At 34.9% G+C, this 17530-nt stretch overlaps 2 protein-coding genes, 1 long non-coding RNA gene and 2 pseudogenes across 3 annotated transcripts; 3 read left to right on the top strand and 2 right to left on the bottom strand.

Annotated features, from left to right (window-relative positions):
- The first annotated feature begins 154 nt into the window (after positions 1–154).
- LOC120218709 lies at positions 155–5476 on the top strand (annotated as a pseudogene).
- Positions 568–17530, top strand: part of LOC120218712 — a 28095-nt pseudogene continuing 11132 nt past the window's right edge.
- Positions 2651–16247, bottom strand: LOC120218718. Its single transcript, XR_005525263.1, has 3 exons — positions 16238–16247; positions 15982–15992; positions 2651–2743 (listed from the first exon to the last, which is right to left on the bottom strand). It is a non-coding gene; the product is annotated as an uncharacterized LOC120218718 (long non-coding RNA).
- On the bottom strand, positions 6110–9451 carry LOC120218711 (serine hydroxymethyltransferase 3, chloroplastic-like). Its single transcript, XM_039215615.1, is given in 13 exon segments — positions 6110–6443; positions 6446–6508; positions 6611–6683; positions 6787–6811; positions 6813–6892; positions 6973–7059; positions 7199–7303; positions 7516–7638; positions 7777–7889; positions 7978–8095; positions 8194–8368; positions 8463–8890; positions 9346–9451. Coding segments are annotated over 12 exon segments (1569 nt in total). The 5' UTR covers positions 8858–8890; positions 9346–9451; the 3' UTR covers positions 6110–6231.
- LOC120218716 lies at positions 10011–11676 on the top strand. Its single transcript, XM_039215616.1, has 3 exons — positions 10011–10321; positions 10445–10606; positions 11117–11676. Exons 1-3 carry the CDS (start codon positions 10064–10066, stop codon positions 11471–11473), a joined length of 777 nt encoding a protein of 258 aa, XP_039071547.1. The 5' UTR covers positions 10011–10063; the 3' UTR covers positions 11474–11676.

Genomic DNA, 17530 nt, shown 5'->3' with positions numbered 1-17530 from the left:
ACGTTGAACCAATGATCAATAGGGGATTTTTTTTCCTTCTTTTTACCCTCAGGCCTCAGATAATAAAAATATAAATCGATTTCACATGCACAAGAGGAAAAATAAATTCATATCCAAGATACATATACACACACACACCAAATAAAATCCACCGGCTAAGTTTTACTTGTTAGATATTCCCCCACTCAAACTCTCTCTACTCCTCTAGGGTTTCATCTCTTTCCTCACAAACTATGTCTGACGAAGGACATTACTCTACAGGTCCCGATTCAGGCAGCCACAAGCGCAATACGAGGACCAGGGACCGCCGTCTTCCTTTGGTCGGAGGCCTACGGGGTTCTCGTCCCCGGATTCGGCTCCCCCTCCTTCCTACAATAGCGTGCCTCCACCGCTTGACGGAATCGAGATGGCCAAGCAGCGAGCTCAGGAGATTGCCGCTCGCCTTACTGCCTCCGCCTCTCTGTTGGCGCTGAGGCTAAGCGCCCTCGTGTCGAAACGGCTCTGGCGGTGGTTTTGATAACGATAAGGGATATATGTCCGCTTCTTCTGGTATAGCTCTATTTCCTTTATCTTTGTTCCTCGTAACACGTTTTCGTGAATAGCAGAAGCTTCATTGTTTTATATTTAGGGTTTAGAACTTTCAAGTATATTATCTTTTGCGGCTGATAGTATATATCTGATTTTTGGAAGTTGATGCGAAGTCTAATGAAAAATTAATGAATACAGATATAAAACATATGCCAAACTCTGCTTCTTCTGCTATACCGGTTTCATATGGTAGCTACCATGGCGCAAGCAAAAAGATTGACATTCCACAGAATAGGGTTGGTGTTATTATTGGGAAAGCTGGAGAAACCATTAAATCTTCAAATGCAATCTGGGGCAAAGATTCAGATCCAGCGAGATATGGATGCCGATCCTAATTCTGTGACTAGACCTGTGGAACTCACGGGTAATGATGAGGAAATAGCCAAGGCTGAGCAGTTGATAAATGATGTTCTTGCTGAGGTTTTTCGTCTTACATTTTTTTTTATCTATGTGAAATTGATGTATTTCATTGATGCGGATTATAAGGAACAAAATATACCCTTTATGCTTTGTCCAGGCTGAGGCAGGAGGCTCTGGCATAGTTTCTCGAAGATTGACAGGACATGCTGGAAGTGAACATTTTGAAATGAAGATACCGAATAACAAAGTATATCAGAGTAAATCATTACTCGCTTTGTTAATTGACTTTGTTTTAAAATAATATTTTATGTGTGCATTATCTCAGGTTGGTCTGGTGATTGGTAAAGGTGGTGAAACAATTAAAATATGCAAGCTAGAACTGGAGCTCGTATTCAGGTTTGAATCATGATTCATGATTGTCATCTTTACTTTGAAGTTTACTATTGTTTTTTTTCACTTCATATTTACTGATGTGTATTTGTTTGTATTCAGCTAATTTGGACCATCTTTTATGTATTTTTAAGCAGTTTCTTCACTATGATTTTCAGAACCTTGTTGTAATTGTACATGCAAATACAGTTTATAACAACATTTTATCTGTTATTCTTGTGCAGGTGATCCCGCTGCACTTACCACCAGGTGATCCATCAACAGAAAGGACATTACATATAGATGGGACTAGTGAACAGATTAAAAATGCAAGAGAATTGGTTGATGAGGTCATAAGTGAGGTATGCTTGGACATGGTGTTGGGAGGAAATGTTTCCTCAAGTTAAATATTTTGTCCCTCTTCTTTTACCTGAATCATTTGTGCTTGTTTTGAAACTTCATTATTTTTGCCACTCCTTTAGTTCTATCCATGTAACTGTTCTTACAATTTAATTTTACTACGAGTGTTGATACTTTTTTGTGTGTGATCTTCGGAAGTATCATGCTAGTCTATACTTCATTAGAAGTGATAGGATCCTTTGAAATTTCTCTTTTATTGAGACTTCCTCATAAAAGTTGCGTAAGAAACTTGAATATATTGTAGTGATATTCCTTATATTGTTCATTGCAGGGCAAAATCATAGTGGTATGTTTGGGTAAAGTAGGGATTAAATTTATACTCTGTTTTTATTTTTTTTTCCCTCTATAGTCAGTCATTGTCTCTGGTAAATGTTCTGAAATTCACCCCTTTCTTGTAACAAATTTGACATTTTCTTATACTTCTATATACCTATCAAGGGAGTAGATGATTCTCCCAACAGGTTAAACATTTCTTCCAAGTACTCCGCTGCATAATTCTAGGTGCTTTTACATCCCCATTTTTGACGTAGTTATTCAGCCACTTTGAGATATTGATTAGATTATACTTTATATCAATATCTTCTCTTCCCTTTTCCACTTGTTAAATCATGAGAGTTGCAGACAGCTTTTGCTGGCGATCCTTCTTGTTTCTATGACAGCTGATTGAGAAATTTTTGTAAGTGTCAAGATGGCTAGTGGAAGATGAGCCGATCCTCTACTTTGTAAGAGATTCAAAGACTTTGTTATCATAATTTTATGGTTCTTGGGGATGTTAGGTGCTGGATAACATGGTTATTGGCAGTTTGGCACTGGTTGGTATACCTCTTGAAATCTTATGAGTAGAGTCATAGTTTTACATGCCAAATTCAAATTGTCAAGGTCTTATCTGCTGTTAGTTTCTTATATATCAAGGTATCTGCTGTTGGTTTCTTATATATTATTAAGGTAAATTGTGTTTAGGATTCAAATGGAAGTCAATCTCAGATGGTTATATTCTTCACTTTTACTTTTTCATCCTCCTTTGTTTCTATGGCAAAGTGGCTTGTCGACATTTTGGAATAATAGATGCCATGTGTTTATCATTGTAAATATTGAGACTGATATAGCTATTGGGAACTGTTGAGGGTTAATATGTATTGAACAGTCGGTGATACCAGCACACACACATATATTTGTTAGTGCTTCCCCTGCATTGTGTAGTTATGGTCTGAAGATCCTGTGTAATATTTTCTGATCTTATACTGGAGAGGGCTTGAAGTTGTTGGATATAAAAATTGCTAGATATTGGACCCTTTTATCATATGACACTTTAGGATAAGTTAGTTTAATATTTATTTACATAATGTTTCTATTTCTGTTGATCTATCCACTTATTCAATAATAAATAGGGATGCTATGGTTCTTGGTTCTTAATTTGTCTTATTGTTTGAATATTTAATCCTTTCAATATTATTTTACCTTTTGAACTATCCCTGATTTCTTCTTGAGTATCATTTAACTGTGTGTCTGCTGGGGCCACATATCTCTAAATTTTCTACTAATACGTTGTAAATTACACTTTCTAAAACTGGTTAAAGATTGTTTTCTACTGTGTTAGTATCAGAACTTCCCCATATTTCCAGATATCATCTTTATGTTTTGTAGCTTGTTGCCAGATTTTCTTTAACCCTATCATTTTTTTTCGCTTTGGATATGACCTTGGTCATTATTAAGTTGTATTTTTAACCCCATTTATCTGGCTCATTGTTTATCTGATTTATTCCTGTATTAAAGTTGTTTGGTTAAAATAACTGGTTATTCTAATCACATTTTTTCCCAGAAACTTGTCTACAATTAACCCAGCTCTAATATTTCATGTCAGAATTCTACACTATATATGGCAAGGGTTCATGTATTTAGTAAAATCCATTTTTATCATACAGGTTATATATTCTAAATGCTCTGATTGTCGCTTGTAAATGTTTGATATAATGAATTTTCCCCTTTCTTGGTATAGAGAAATTTAGGGTCTGTTCTAAGATAAGTGACATCTTTCACTTAATGCGTGTTGATTGATGTTTTTTAGGATTATCAGAAAGATAATATGTAGTGTACTTTTAACTATGGGTTTCTTGCCTGTATGCGGCAATGTAGTTCGTAGTTATTTTTCCTTTGATATGTATGCTTCTGTTAGTATTCTGGGGTTCTCTTTTTCTTTTTGCACCCATTCAATTTGATTAAGGGGAGGATGGGCTTCTGCTGGAGTAATACTCAATATTCTCTCCGACCATACGGTATGTAGGCATTTAAACCCTTCAAACTATTGTACAAACTCCATTAAATCCACTGGTCATATTTTGCTTATTTTTGCAGTTTTATGCTGATTTTGATACTTGCTATTTAGGGTTTTTTGTTGTTGTAAATCTTATTTGCATATAGGTGCTTATCCTGTTCTGCTGTTATGTGTTTATGTGCCAGCATCATTTTAAAGCGAACTTAAGTTATTTGCGGAAATGTGCAGAATCGTATGAGAAATTCGTCAATGTCTGGAGGCTATCAACAGCAAGTTTATCAAGCACGATCACCTGCAAGCTGGGGCCAAGGGGCTCCTCCAATGCAGCAACCTGGATATGACTATATGCAACCTGGGGGATATCCTGGCCCATCACCACAGTATAGCATGTCTCAGCCACCTTATGGGGGCTATCCTTCCCACCATCATCTGGTGGATATTCCTCTGGTTGGGACCAGTCATCTATTCCACCAACCCACAAAGTTCTTCTGCAGGTGGTTATGATTACTATAATCAACAATCTTCTTCACAGCAGCAGCAAGCATCTGGTGGTTCAGCCGCTCCTTCCGATAACAGTGGTTACCATTACAGTCAACCTCCAGCGTCTGGCTACGTGCAACCAGGACAAGGCTATGGTCAGGATGGGTATGGTGGGTACCATGCACCTCCACAATCAGGTTATGGGCAGCCGTCATCATATGACCAACAAGGTTATGGCTCTGTAACGAGCTATGGTACTGAAACGGACCCAATTCAAGAGGGTCAGACTCCTTCCTATGCCAATCAAGGGATTCTGGCCAAGCACAGCAAGGGTATAATACTAGTCAGACGCCTAGCCCAAATCCTGGCAGTTATCCACCTCAAGGAAGTACTCAAGCTGGTTACGGAATGCCTCCAACTTCCCAGGCTGGATATGGGAGTCAACCACCAGCTCAATCTGGATATGGACCACACAAGGGAAGAAACCATTGTTAATCACCCTGCCTATGGACAGACACAGCAGTCGCCCACCACACCAGGAAGCTATGGCCAGCCGGGATATCATTCACAGCCACCCTCATCTGGTTATGGTCAAACAGAATCAGGCTCACAACGGACTCAATCATCTACTTATGGTTCTGCATTAGCTCAGCCAGGATACGCTGCCCCACCTTATGGAGCGCCTTATAACACCTCTTATGGTGGTGGTTACTCACAGCCTCCAGCATATCCCGCTGAAGGGAATGTGAGTGGGAGCACTCATGGAACTTATGAGGCAGCGCCAGCTTCTCAAACTGGGAAACAAGGTGGAGCTGGAAAAGCATCGCCTCAATCTTGATTAGGAGTGAGTTTGCTCAAAGACAATTTTACATTCTGGTACTTGATACAAACGGGTTTACTGTATTCCATGTGTTACTAAGATATGCTAGTGTTTTACTCGGATGTTTCGGATGCTCTCTCTCTCGCTCATCTATGCCTTCGTTATAATTTGAGTACTATAATTGCTTGCTTGTTTCTTAGATGTAATATTGTTCAATTATATATTTGATGTTCTCGTGAAGTGGCTGCTGGAAGTTGGTTATAATGTTACATCAGACGCAATCTGCATTTTTATATCGATGATTGATCCTTTTTTCTTGGAACTTCATCCGTTATTAATAGTATAACAATTAAATTTTTTAAATATTACTCTCAAATCATCAAGTTTACCTAATACACTCGAATTTAAGTATATGAAGAATTGATACAATATAAGTGATTATCATTATTAATAATAATTAAAATATTGCGAGAATTAACTTTTATTTAAAGTATTCCGTTCGAAGTCACCCTAACAAGATAGTTAAAAGTCCATCAATTTCTTAGCAGGTCAGCAGTGCCTAAAGACCTCGTATAAAACACAACCCCCCCCCCTTAATGTGACACCATTTCTCTTTATACCTAAATAATACTAAATGATAATGGCAGGAAAGTCTGATTAAAGTATTATCTTCTTATCGAATTGTCCCCTTTTTTTTTGGCTAGTAACGGCATTTAAATTCAAAAAATAATTGAAAAGAGTATAAGAATTACTATTAAATTAGAATCCCATAGAACTATCAATTATTCAATATATGGTTCTTTTCATTTCATTGGCTTGAACTTATTAAAAAGCTTAGCATCAATGTCAGGTCTAAAAATCTATGTTTGATTTCACCCTGCTCTGATGTTTCTTATAACTTAGTAAAGTGAACCTGTGTCATTCATACACCAGGAATGGGAAATTGGGTTGTAAGGGCTTCGACTCTACTACGGAGATTCAACACCTTGTCCATCAACGGAAACTCCGGAGCTACCACAAACTTCAAGAATTCTTGAAGCTTTGACGACCCAGAAACCAATCCTTTAGCACCAATAGTAATTTGCACACCCTCATGGATAAAGTCCGCAATAGCTATAAATTCCTTTTCTTTAATCCTCGAGTGGTCATAGCAGGTGATCCAATGCGAATGCCACCTGGAACAAGCGCACTCTTATCCCCTGCAAAGCAATATTTTAAGACGTATAAGCACTGGTCAGATATCCACACATGTACATATATATATATATATATATATATATATCAAATAAGCAAGAACATACCAGGCACTGAATTTTTGTTCAAGGTGATAGAGGCCATGTCAAGTATTTTCTCGACCCGAGCACCATCAACCCCCTATGAAAGAGACATTAATTTAATAAAAGGGAAGAGGCAAAGGGAGCATAGGGTGTCAAGAAAATAATCAGAAAAAAGAATGTGAAGAGAGATGATAACTGACCAGTGGCCTTAGGTCCACAAGTACAATGATTATCACTGCCACCAGAAACCAGTGTATAGCCAAGTTCAACTAATCGACTTGCAAGAGCTCTACAATTCGACACTACCTGCACGATGAAGTAACCATATTAGACTTGATCAACATGAAAGAACTTCATCCGATTTTTTTATATTTAAATGAGAGTACCTGATTCTGGTAAGCCTTGAATTCAGGCGACTGTGCATGTTTTAAGCAAACTGCTAGCCCACCAATTGTGTGGTTATGAGGACCTCCCTGCATAGACAACCTTCAGGCATCTCATGGCATCGCTAGTTGAAACATGAAATCTCAGCTTGTACTTCAAAGCCAGAAGAAGGTTGGAATAGTGGAATTCAGATTGAAGATGGGAACCAATGAGCCGAGTCAAACTAACCTGTAACCCTGGAAAAACAGCATTATTGATGGCAGATTCTAGATCAACTCCATGAGCAGGATCCTTCTTGAAGAAGATCATGCCACCTCTAGGACCTCTCAGAGACTGGAAATAAGTAAGAAGTAAATATTCTTGGCTAGCCGAGGGAAAGGATCAAAAGAAATAGGGGGAAAAATGAAGTGAAATTTGTCATCCAAGAAGTATATATTCTTGAGTACACTAGTTATAAATATTTCAACAAGCAAAATTAGCCACATTCTATGTGAATTTGACATAAATAGACGTCAACACAGCAGTTGAATATATCCATTCCGAACCTTGTGTGTGGTTGTTGTCACAATATCACAATATTCAAATGGGTCAGCAACTACAGAAGCAGCAACAAGTCCACTTATATGAGCCATATCCATCATGAGAAATGCACCAACAGCATCTGCAATCTTCCAACAGATATCAACTCCAATAAGTTACAAGCTAAAAGAAGGATGCAAAGCATACATTAAAAAATGTGTTTTCCTTAAATGATAGCTAAACAATGGTAGGCATAATATAGCACAACCAGCAAGCGTCCTACTTACTTTCCTCATACGAGGATAGTCAAAATCACGAGGATATGCACTGGCACCAGCAATTATGAGTTTTGGTCGAAACAGGGTAGCTGTTTTTTCAAGCATGTCATAATCAACAAGACCTGTTTGAGATTTAAAACAAATTGATATCAACCACCAGGCAAACATACCAACCACTAAAGCTCAGTAAGTCAAACAATAAGGAATAACCTGTGGATTCATTGAGACGGTAAGGCATTGACTCAAAATAGATTGACGTGCCAGATACTCGTCTTTTCGGGGTCATAAATCCATGTGACAAATGTCCCCCGTGAGGTAAGTCAAGACCCTGTACAGGTTATATTAGGAAACCACTGATTTGAGCACTATCCAATGGGAGCAACAACAACTAAATTAAAGCAGCTAAAACAGGCCAAAGTAGCTTACCATTATCCGATCATGTGGATTTAGAATAGCTGTATAAACCTCAAAATTAGCAGGAGAACCTGACAATGGTTGAACATTGACGCCCCACTTCTTTTCATCCAAGTGAAATGCTGCCAAAGCCCTCTTCTGGCAAAGTATTTCAAGTTCATCAATGTACTCATTGCCACCATAGTACCTGCAATAAACAAAAAAGATCATTGGTTGCAATTAATTAAGTCAATACCAAATAACGCATTAAATCTCTATGCACTTTGCTCAATTAGATATACCTTTTACCAGGCAGTCCTTCAGAATACTTGTTTGTGAGACATGACCCAACTGCCTCCATCACTGCACGGGATGTAAAATTCTCAGAGGCAATAAGCTCAAGGCTTTTGAACTGCCTCTCCTTCTCCTTACTAATAATTGAGCATACCTCAGGATCAGCATCACCGAGGCCATGGTCCACAAAGCTGTTTTCAAGCACAGGGACAGAGAGTGAAGAGCTGGGCCTCCCGGTAATTAAGCTGCCTTCGAGTTGAGCTCTACAGGGTTTCACTGAGTTAAGCTTAATCTGAAGCGGGTATCCAGTAATCCGAGATCCTTTTAAAGGAAATGCTGGTTGATTAACCCTCATGGGCTGATGCAAAGAGCCCGTCATTGCAGCTCCACCACAAGCCTGCATTCTTCCTTTACAATAATATTCCTCTCAAATTTCCTACGAATTCACCAGGGAAAAACAAAGAATTAAAATAAAAAATTCATTCCAACATCAATTTTTCCTAGAGAAAAAAATGAACAGCCTTTAAGACTTGATACGATATGAGAAAGGAAAGAGAAAAAATGAATTTTTGCTTTGAAAATGTGAAGTTCTAGCAGGAGACTGGCACTTAAAAAATTCTTAAGTCTACATTAAGCATGTATTAACTAAAGACAAACAGCGAATCTTAAAACACAAATAAAAGAGAAAAACAAAAGAGTAATTTTTAGACTCTGTTGAATCGTACAGGATAGTAGAAATAATGAAGCAATAAAATCTAATAATAATATGAATAGCAGGCTAAAGCAAAGACGTGGGAAAAACCAATAAGTAAATACTCAAGAGTAGAGTTCAATAAGTGGATATGAAAACAAGGATTAAAGCGAAGTAGAAAATGAAGAAACCATGCTTACGTGAAGAGTTCTGTTTGTTCTTGGTTTCTCACTGTAAAGCGAAGCAGCAAGTGGCTTCAACTTTAAAACCCTAAAACTTTATTGGAGTAATACAGCCGTCCGAGTGAAAGAAAATAATACTTCAGAAAGAGAAGAAAAAGCCAAGCGGCTGAACCGGATATATTTTTTGTTATTTTACTCGTGACTGGGAAGGGAAAGGAGTTGAAGCATCTATGGCTATGCCAAGGATAAGGCCTAGAAAACGAATTAAGTATAAAATGACAGATAGATATACTTGCCATTCCGCTTCTTTACATTCAATAACTTGCCAAAATCATATATTTGGGATAGTTATTTTATTTTAATTCAATGAATTTTGATTTGGTTTAATTTTATATATTAACTTTTTTATTAAAAAATTATATTTAGATTAGGTTGAACAGCTTTAGTGATAAATCAAATCGGATTTGAATTTAAATTTAATTTAAAAATATTTAATTCTAATCGATCTAAAAATAATAATATAATAAATATTTTTATATTAAAAACAATTGTTATAATATTTCTATATCTATATTTTTTAATTAAATTTATATTTTATCTAATAAAAATAAAAATTGCAGCGTTTTATTAAACTCTCGAATAATTTAACCAAATTACCCGAGTTTGTATGAAAAACGCATCGTTACACATTGAATAAAAAAATATATCTCTCCCCAAGGAAGGAACTCGAGGGAAAATGAAAATGGAAGGAATCGAAGGAGACGCCTCGGTGGGCGGAGCAGGGCGTTACACATTGAATCCGATGCGGATAAACAGCGAGGACATACTATTTTGCGTGGATGTGGACGCAGAGTCGATTGTGGAAATGAAAACAGCGGGAATAACCAGATTGGATTCCATAAAGCAAGCCATCCTTCTCTTCGTCAACTCCAAGCTCTCTATCAACCCCGATCACCGCTTTGCTTTCGCCACTCTCTCCAAATCCGCCTCTTGGGTACATTCCTCTCATTCTTTTTATTTTCTAGTTTTTCCAGATTTGATTATTATCTTGGCCTTAATTGATTTGAAAATTAGAGTTTTTGAATTTTAAATTTATATTTAAATTTAATTTTCATAGCTTAGAAAAGAATTCAGCAGTGATGTTGAGTCTACCATTGCTGCGGTTCGAGCTCTCTCGGCTGCCTCTGTCTATTCTGGTCAAGCAGATCTCACTAATTTGTTCCGCTTAGCAGCTCATGAAGCCAAGAAATCTCATTCCCAGAACCGCATTTTCAGAGTGGTCAGTGCCCATTACGTTTCCTTTTTTCTCACCATTTCTCATCATTGGTTAAGTGGGGGAATTTATTCATACACGACGCCCCTTTTCTCTCGGCTGGTTTAGCAGTGCTGTTACGGTTTAAAAGTAGCACATAGCAGCCAGTTTTTTCATTCGGTTCCGAAAGCACTTTTAGAGTGTTTTGGATGGCAAAAACCCTTTTGTTTAGTATTGCATTTGCTGTCAATAAATACTCAAGGATAGCTAAGAAGCAGTTCTAAACACACCCTAAGTGTAGTTAGTTTTTCTTATAAACGGGCTTAAATGATCTTGTTTATATTTTCATGTCTTCCTTTATCGAATGAATTCTCAGGGATAGTGAAATCTCTTCCATTTGTGTTAAAGTCATGAAGTAATGAACCGTTGTTATTTGAATCCTGAAGTAGTTTAGAGACTGGAGATCAATTTGTGGTTTACATGTCTCGCTATGTTCCTCTAAAATCTGATCACATGTTTTTTTTTGCTGCTTTTTAGATTCTGATATACTGCAGATCATCGACACAACCCCATCATCAATGGCCTGTAAACCAGAAGCTTTTCACTTTGGATGTAATGTACCTCCATGACAAGCCTGGACCGGATAATTGTCCCCAGGCAGTCTATGATGCATTAGTTGATGTGCTTGAACATGTTAGTGAGTACGAAGGTTACATCCATGAGAGTGGGCATGGGCTACCACGTACCTTCTTCCGTTTCATGTCTATGTTGTTGTGTCACCCTCAGCAACGTTGTCCTCAAGATGACTGTGATATTCCCAAGCCTCTTATGAAGAAGTCAGCTGAACTTGCAAATGGCAAAGATAATGTTCACGTATCCACCACCAGCTGGTGAGAACATCAATAACCTGATATTCGTGTGGCTTCTGGCCCTTGGGTAAATTTATCAGTATGATTTCTGCATGCGATCTGAAATTACAATACATGAACAAGATGGCCTATTTAATCTTCTGCCAACATTCTGTAAATATCGAGCTCTTTTCTCCGTGTTTGTCAAACTGTTCCGTTTTATTTAAGATGCAGTATTTTCTTCATTAACTTTAGCTTTTATGGAGCTTTCTTAACATGTTGAAAGCAACTGCAGTAGCATCCCTTTTAGTACTAATTTAGTTATGAGCTGTCTTGTATCCTTAGACATACATACCACACAAGGCATGCCAAAGATGTAGAAACCTTAGCTCCAAGCCAACATATTTTTGCAGCCTGCAACAACATACCACATGAGAGGTGCATATTGAAGCTTTTGTATTCCATAATTCTATCATGCTTTAGTATTGCATTGGTTTTTGATTGTGTACTGGATTCTAAACTTATCTCTAAGGCTTTGCTTGATAGAGTGGAAAGAAACGTAGATAGAAAACAAACGAGGATGAAAAATGATCACTCTCCCCCTCACTTTTCTTCCTACGCATTTCATATTGGATTAGAAATAGATACCCATTAAAGAATTATATGTGTATGTAATGGAGCTTATGGTCTTTGTTCATCTGATAAGATGTCCGGGTTATCCAAACACGTGTTATTTGACTAAAGAAACAATCAAGCGTGCTTATACAAAGTGCAGGGATCAAATTGTTGGGATAATGTTCATCCTTGTCATCACTCACCCCTGTCCCCTCTTCATTCTTTTTTTTTTTTTGATTTTGTTTGATTTTATTCGAATACTGATTTGGAATCAATTATTAATTAGAATCGGATAGATTCAACGCTCTATTAAGTATTTAAGAAAAGGAAATAATTAGTGAATATAACTGGAGTCAATGGTTTCGGGCTGACAAGTCGGCAAGATTATCTGTTTATTTTAATTGACTTGGACGAACCGAGCAAGGGTCTCGGTTCGAGCATAAACGAATTACTAAGAGTGTTTGAGCGTTAATTATCAAATTATCGAACCTTCAAACAAATGTTATCTTGTATTCACTTTAAACTAATAAAAAATATTTTAGTATTTGTGACATGAAATAATAGTCTGTTTTCTTCACCCAATATTTATTTATGAATGAAAATAAAAATTATCGTTAATTAAATTTGAATAATTTGTAAAGAAAAATAATTTATTTAAACTTATGAATACGTAGAGGGATCAGATATCATTATTTTAATAAATTACGAAAATGTTTGAAACAAAAACAATTTATCATCATCGATTCAGTTATGAATATTCAATCCTTCGTTCTCACCGCCTAATAATAATATTATGACATCCGTACATTAATCATCTTTCTTAGCTTAATAAGAATTTTTCTTCTTCTTAATTTCGGATTTTTAATAAACAAAAACCTGACGACATTTTTGTTCAATTATGCTTATTTTCAATGGCACAGGCGCACAGCATAAAAAATTACAACCAATTGGAAGAGAGGCCCAATTTATTTGAAATAGTTTAATATTTAATATTTAATATTTAAAGAAAGGTCGATATATTTTGATATATATACTTAACTTTAATGTTCAATTTGGTATCTAAATTTTTATTTAAATATTTGAATTTGATTTTTTAGTTTAAATTAGTATTTGAACTTAATTTTTTTTATTTGAATTGACACTTATAGTTTTCTAATCAATGTGAATCAATATATCAATGAGCATACAATACTTTAGATAATTCAATGGCTAAATGATAAAAACTCAAAAAGTACAAATCATGTGATTATAATGAATGTTTACAACCATAATCGTAAACTAAACATATAATTAGGACATTTTCTTAAAATCATTGACACAAGAAATTAGCCACTTGAGATCATATAATGACTATACGAAGAAAATGTTAAAAATCCAATCAAAAGCTTGAATAAAAAATAAATAATAATAAATCTGACTGCATCGATAAATGAATCATAAGAGGAGATCAAACTATTAAAAGACCACTGACAAATCTTAAATCAGAGTTTAGCGACATGAAAAAACTATCCACGAATGCACATCGTATTTCAAAATTCAATTCGATTGTCCAAAACATAGAAGTTCAACAAGATAACAAATAAACGTCATTTTGATTAGTCGAGATGATGTCAAATTCAACCATAAAAAATAAACGAAAATAACCTCAAATGAACGATAACGTGCCAAAAAAGTGTAATAAAGGTAAATTTTTTAAAAATAAAAAATAAAAATCTGATAAAAATTAAAAAATAATAATAAATACAGACAATCGACGACCATTATTTAAGCTAGTGTCGCTGCCTACTAATAGAAAATGTAAAATAACAAACTTTTGATTTATCTGAACCGATATTATATTATACTTATCTTTGAATAATAAAAAAATAAAACAAATATTTATAATCTGAATTTTCAAATATCATCCTTTGAGTACATGGTAAAAATGTCAGAAGCATAAATAACCTATAATCTGGAATTTTAATTGATTAAATGACGAATATTCACATTCATGAAATAAAAATAATTTTACATCCGTACATCAATAATCGACATTTCCTTTTCCTTTTTTACGTAATACATCCGTACATCGATAAGTAGCCTTTACTTTTCATATAAGAATATTTGTTGCGTTTATTGACTTTCAGTGTCGCAACATAAAAAAAATCCTACAAATTGGGGGAGAGATCCAATTTATTTGAAAACATTAAAAATCAACTTCATCGTCCACCAAGTTTGTTTTATGATCATTTTATTTTACTTATTTATTGGGGCAGAGTTTTATGATCTAACGGTTATAAAGAAAGTCCACGGGATCAAAGGCTGCGATGGTTTGTCTACATGTGCATGTTTGGTTGATTAACCATCTCTTAACTATTTAAGATGCGTTTGGTTCACGGAATGTAAGATTACCAATAGGAATAAAAGATTACCAGGGAATAAGATTACTGGGAATGTTAAACTATTGTGTTTGGTTGGTTTGACAGGAATGTAAGATTACAATATTTGGTCGGAGGAATAAAAGATTATTGAATGTATATTTTACCAAATTGTCCTTGTTCTATATTGTTTTTTAACAAGTAAAATTCTAAATATTAAATAAAATTATTTATATAAAAATTCTATTTGTTGAAATATTACTTGAGTATTTAAATATATCATGTATTATTTTAATTTTAATTAATATTAATTTTACACAATTTATGTAAAATATATTAAAATTTTACATCAACATTTAACTAAATGGTTTACATTGTGCAAATTCTTCATAGATATTCATAATAATAAAACAATGTAAATTTTTTTGTTATCTAAGTATATATTTATTATATCTTCTATATACATATTTATTTATTATTTATTATTTTCTTTTATATTTATACTTAATTCTGCATACTTTATCATTATTATTTTATCTCATTAATTTATATTACCAAAAACATAATTCAAATAAGTAAGAAAATATAACACTAAAAATCATATTGTCTAATTTTATATTTACCGTCATCATTCATATCTTTGCTAATATTTTAATAAATTATTATACTCAGTCCTAATCTGATTTGTACTTAACTCTTGATTACGAAAAGCAAGCAACCCAATAATACTCAGTCCTAATCTGATTTGTACTTAACGGCCATAAAATAACTTGTTCATCCGTCTTTTTTTATTTCAATTTTTGATTTTTAAGTACAGTTCTTTGGATTTCCAATTTTATAACCACTAGATCAGCCGACTCTCAATTGAATTGGTTCGATTGATCGAATTAAAGACCCTATTAACAAAGAACCTAAAATGAACTTGCTCATCCGGTTTTTCATATTTCAATGTTTGGTTTTGGTTTTAAAGTTGCTCACAACAATTCTTCCAAAATAGATCTAACCCACTGATTGAACCCACGGCAGGGGCAAAAAACTTTTTTTTCATTTAACATTCAAAAGTGAACTAAATTAGGCAAAAGCAAAAAATTATAAGAAATGAAGCAGATTCATGATACTGTGATTGACATCTTTGCTGCAAGGTTAACATTCATAAAATGTAACATTAAAGGATAAATTAAAGAAATGAAAATGAATGGGAACGAGAAATTTGAAATGCTTCTACGTGCATGATTTGCATGGATTGGGAACTATTGCAAAACCCATTGATTCTTCTTGGCTAGTTCTCCACTCAAACAAATGATTTAATTGATGGATTCAAGGTTCTCTTCTCAGTTAGTTGGCGGAGGAGGAAATCAAGAGGTTCGATTCAGGGAGATTATTGGTTTTACTAGATTGCTTCCTGCAAATGCAGCTCAACAACTCTTACTTTACTATTTATCATTCACAAAAAATAATATAATGTTCTTAATAATCCTCAATTTTCGGTCTGCAACTCATGTAATCAATTGTAAAATTACAAATCTCCTGAAAGATAAGGAAATACTGGAGCAGAAGGAAATATATCAACATGTCGAGCAACCATTTTGTGTACTAACAATCAGACTCATCCATGACCAAACACATCTTTTATGCTGATAAAATAATAAGTAAAATTTATTCACAGACTCATGCCAATCTACAAGGGAAGTATTCGGCTAAAAAAGTAGCAGCACTGCAGTAGGTCATGTTATGAGAATCACCGTTTAATATAAAAATGTTACAGACCCATCATTAGCACCTCCAACTCTTTCAAATAGATCTACCCACTCAGAGTCCTGATCACCAGCAAGAGCAACACTGTTTCATTTATAGAATACGGACAATGCCTGTATTCTCCAAGACTTCTAATATTCACTACCGATAAGTTGTGACACAAGAAAGCGATAACTCTTACTATCAAAGAAAGGTTTTTAAACATAACAAAAACTATCAAAGTAATTAACATATTCGAAAACTAGCACATTACTTGCAACTCATATATATATACAAAAAGAAGTATAACATTAACCATCAAAGATTGTACAATGTTCAGACTTACAAAAGATAATAGCCATGACATTCTAAACGTAATCATATATGTTGGCTATATTATATACACACAAAATTCTTCAAGTCAAAAGATTGACATATACTTGGCTAAGCTACACAAAAAGTTAGGACCATATTCTAAAGTCATAATCAAAAAGAGATCGACATAATTGTAGAATGACGACAGTCAATTGATGGTCTAAATTGACGACATTCAACCAATTGCTTAATCACATAATCTTGCTTGAATTCTTTTGGCAAAGAAAAGAAGAAATCTACCTTGTGCATCTTTGCTAATATACTCTCCTGCAGTAAGCATTTCATCAGTGGACAGTCCTTCAATTTTCATGATTTCAGTGAAAATCGACATTCTTCGATCATTTCCTTCTGCCTCCTTTTTCAATAAAACAATAATATCCTTAATTTCTTTAGCAGTTTCTCGGTATGCAGCACCGAACTTACTTATCTCCTGTACAAGCTCGGTTAACCCATCATCACTTCGAGACCTTTTCTTACTAGCTACTTTTTTCATTGTAGGGGTAGATGCAGTAGCATCCGATGTTTGGCAAGTTGAAGCACCAATATCCTCTCTTGATTCAGAATCTCTTACTCCATCTTCTTCAAGTAATGCATCTATAAATGCATTGTCTTCAACATCAATATGTTCCACTACATCAGCTGCTGTCCCGCTTCTTCCTGTAGCTCTTTTTTTCCAAATATATGAACAAAGTCATCAAAGAATGGAAATAACTTGTTTCTCAATCCAGCAGCAGTTGGATGACTCTACAATATAATAAAATCGCAAATTTAATAAATCTTACAAAGCTAAGTAGATAACAAAGAGTATATAAAGAAGATAAATGCAATTAACATACTTACTCTAACCCAATCATCAAACGCATCTTTTGGTGCAGTTAAACATTTTTAAAACTCTACTAATTGTTTCACCATCTATCGTCTGTTGAATTATTTTGTATCGGTTCTGGTTTTCTAAAAAGGATCGGATGCAGTTTCAAGACTGAAGCTAACATTGTATGAAGAACTCTACTAATTGTTTCACC

The sequence above is a fragment of the Hibiscus syriacus genome, unplaced genomic scaffold (assembly GCF_006381635.1).
Source record: "Hibiscus syriacus cultivar Baekdansim isolate YM2019G1 unplaced genomic scaffold, ASM638163v2 tig00110201_pilon, whole genome shotgun sequence".
NCBI classification, from domain to species: Eukaryota; Viridiplantae; Streptophyta; class Magnoliopsida; order Malvales; family Malvaceae; genus Hibiscus; species Hibiscus syriacus.
The sequence above is the reverse complement of the archived record's forward strand: the minus strand, read 5'-3'. Positions and strand labels throughout refer to the sequence as shown.

Coding starts and splice junctions, on each gene's coding strand:
- LOC120218716 (XM_039215616.1), top strand. CDS start 10,064: ATGAAAATGGAAGGAATCGAAGGAGACGCCTCGGTGGGCGGAGCAGGG. Junction 10,322..10,444: donor TCTCCAAATCCGCCTCTTGG/GTACATTCCTCT, acceptor TAATTTTCATAG/CTTAGAAAAGAATTCAGCAG. Junction 10,607..11,116: donor AGAACCGCATTTTCAGAGTG/GTCAGTGCCCAT, acceptor GCTGCTTTTTAG/ATTCTGATATACTGCAGATC.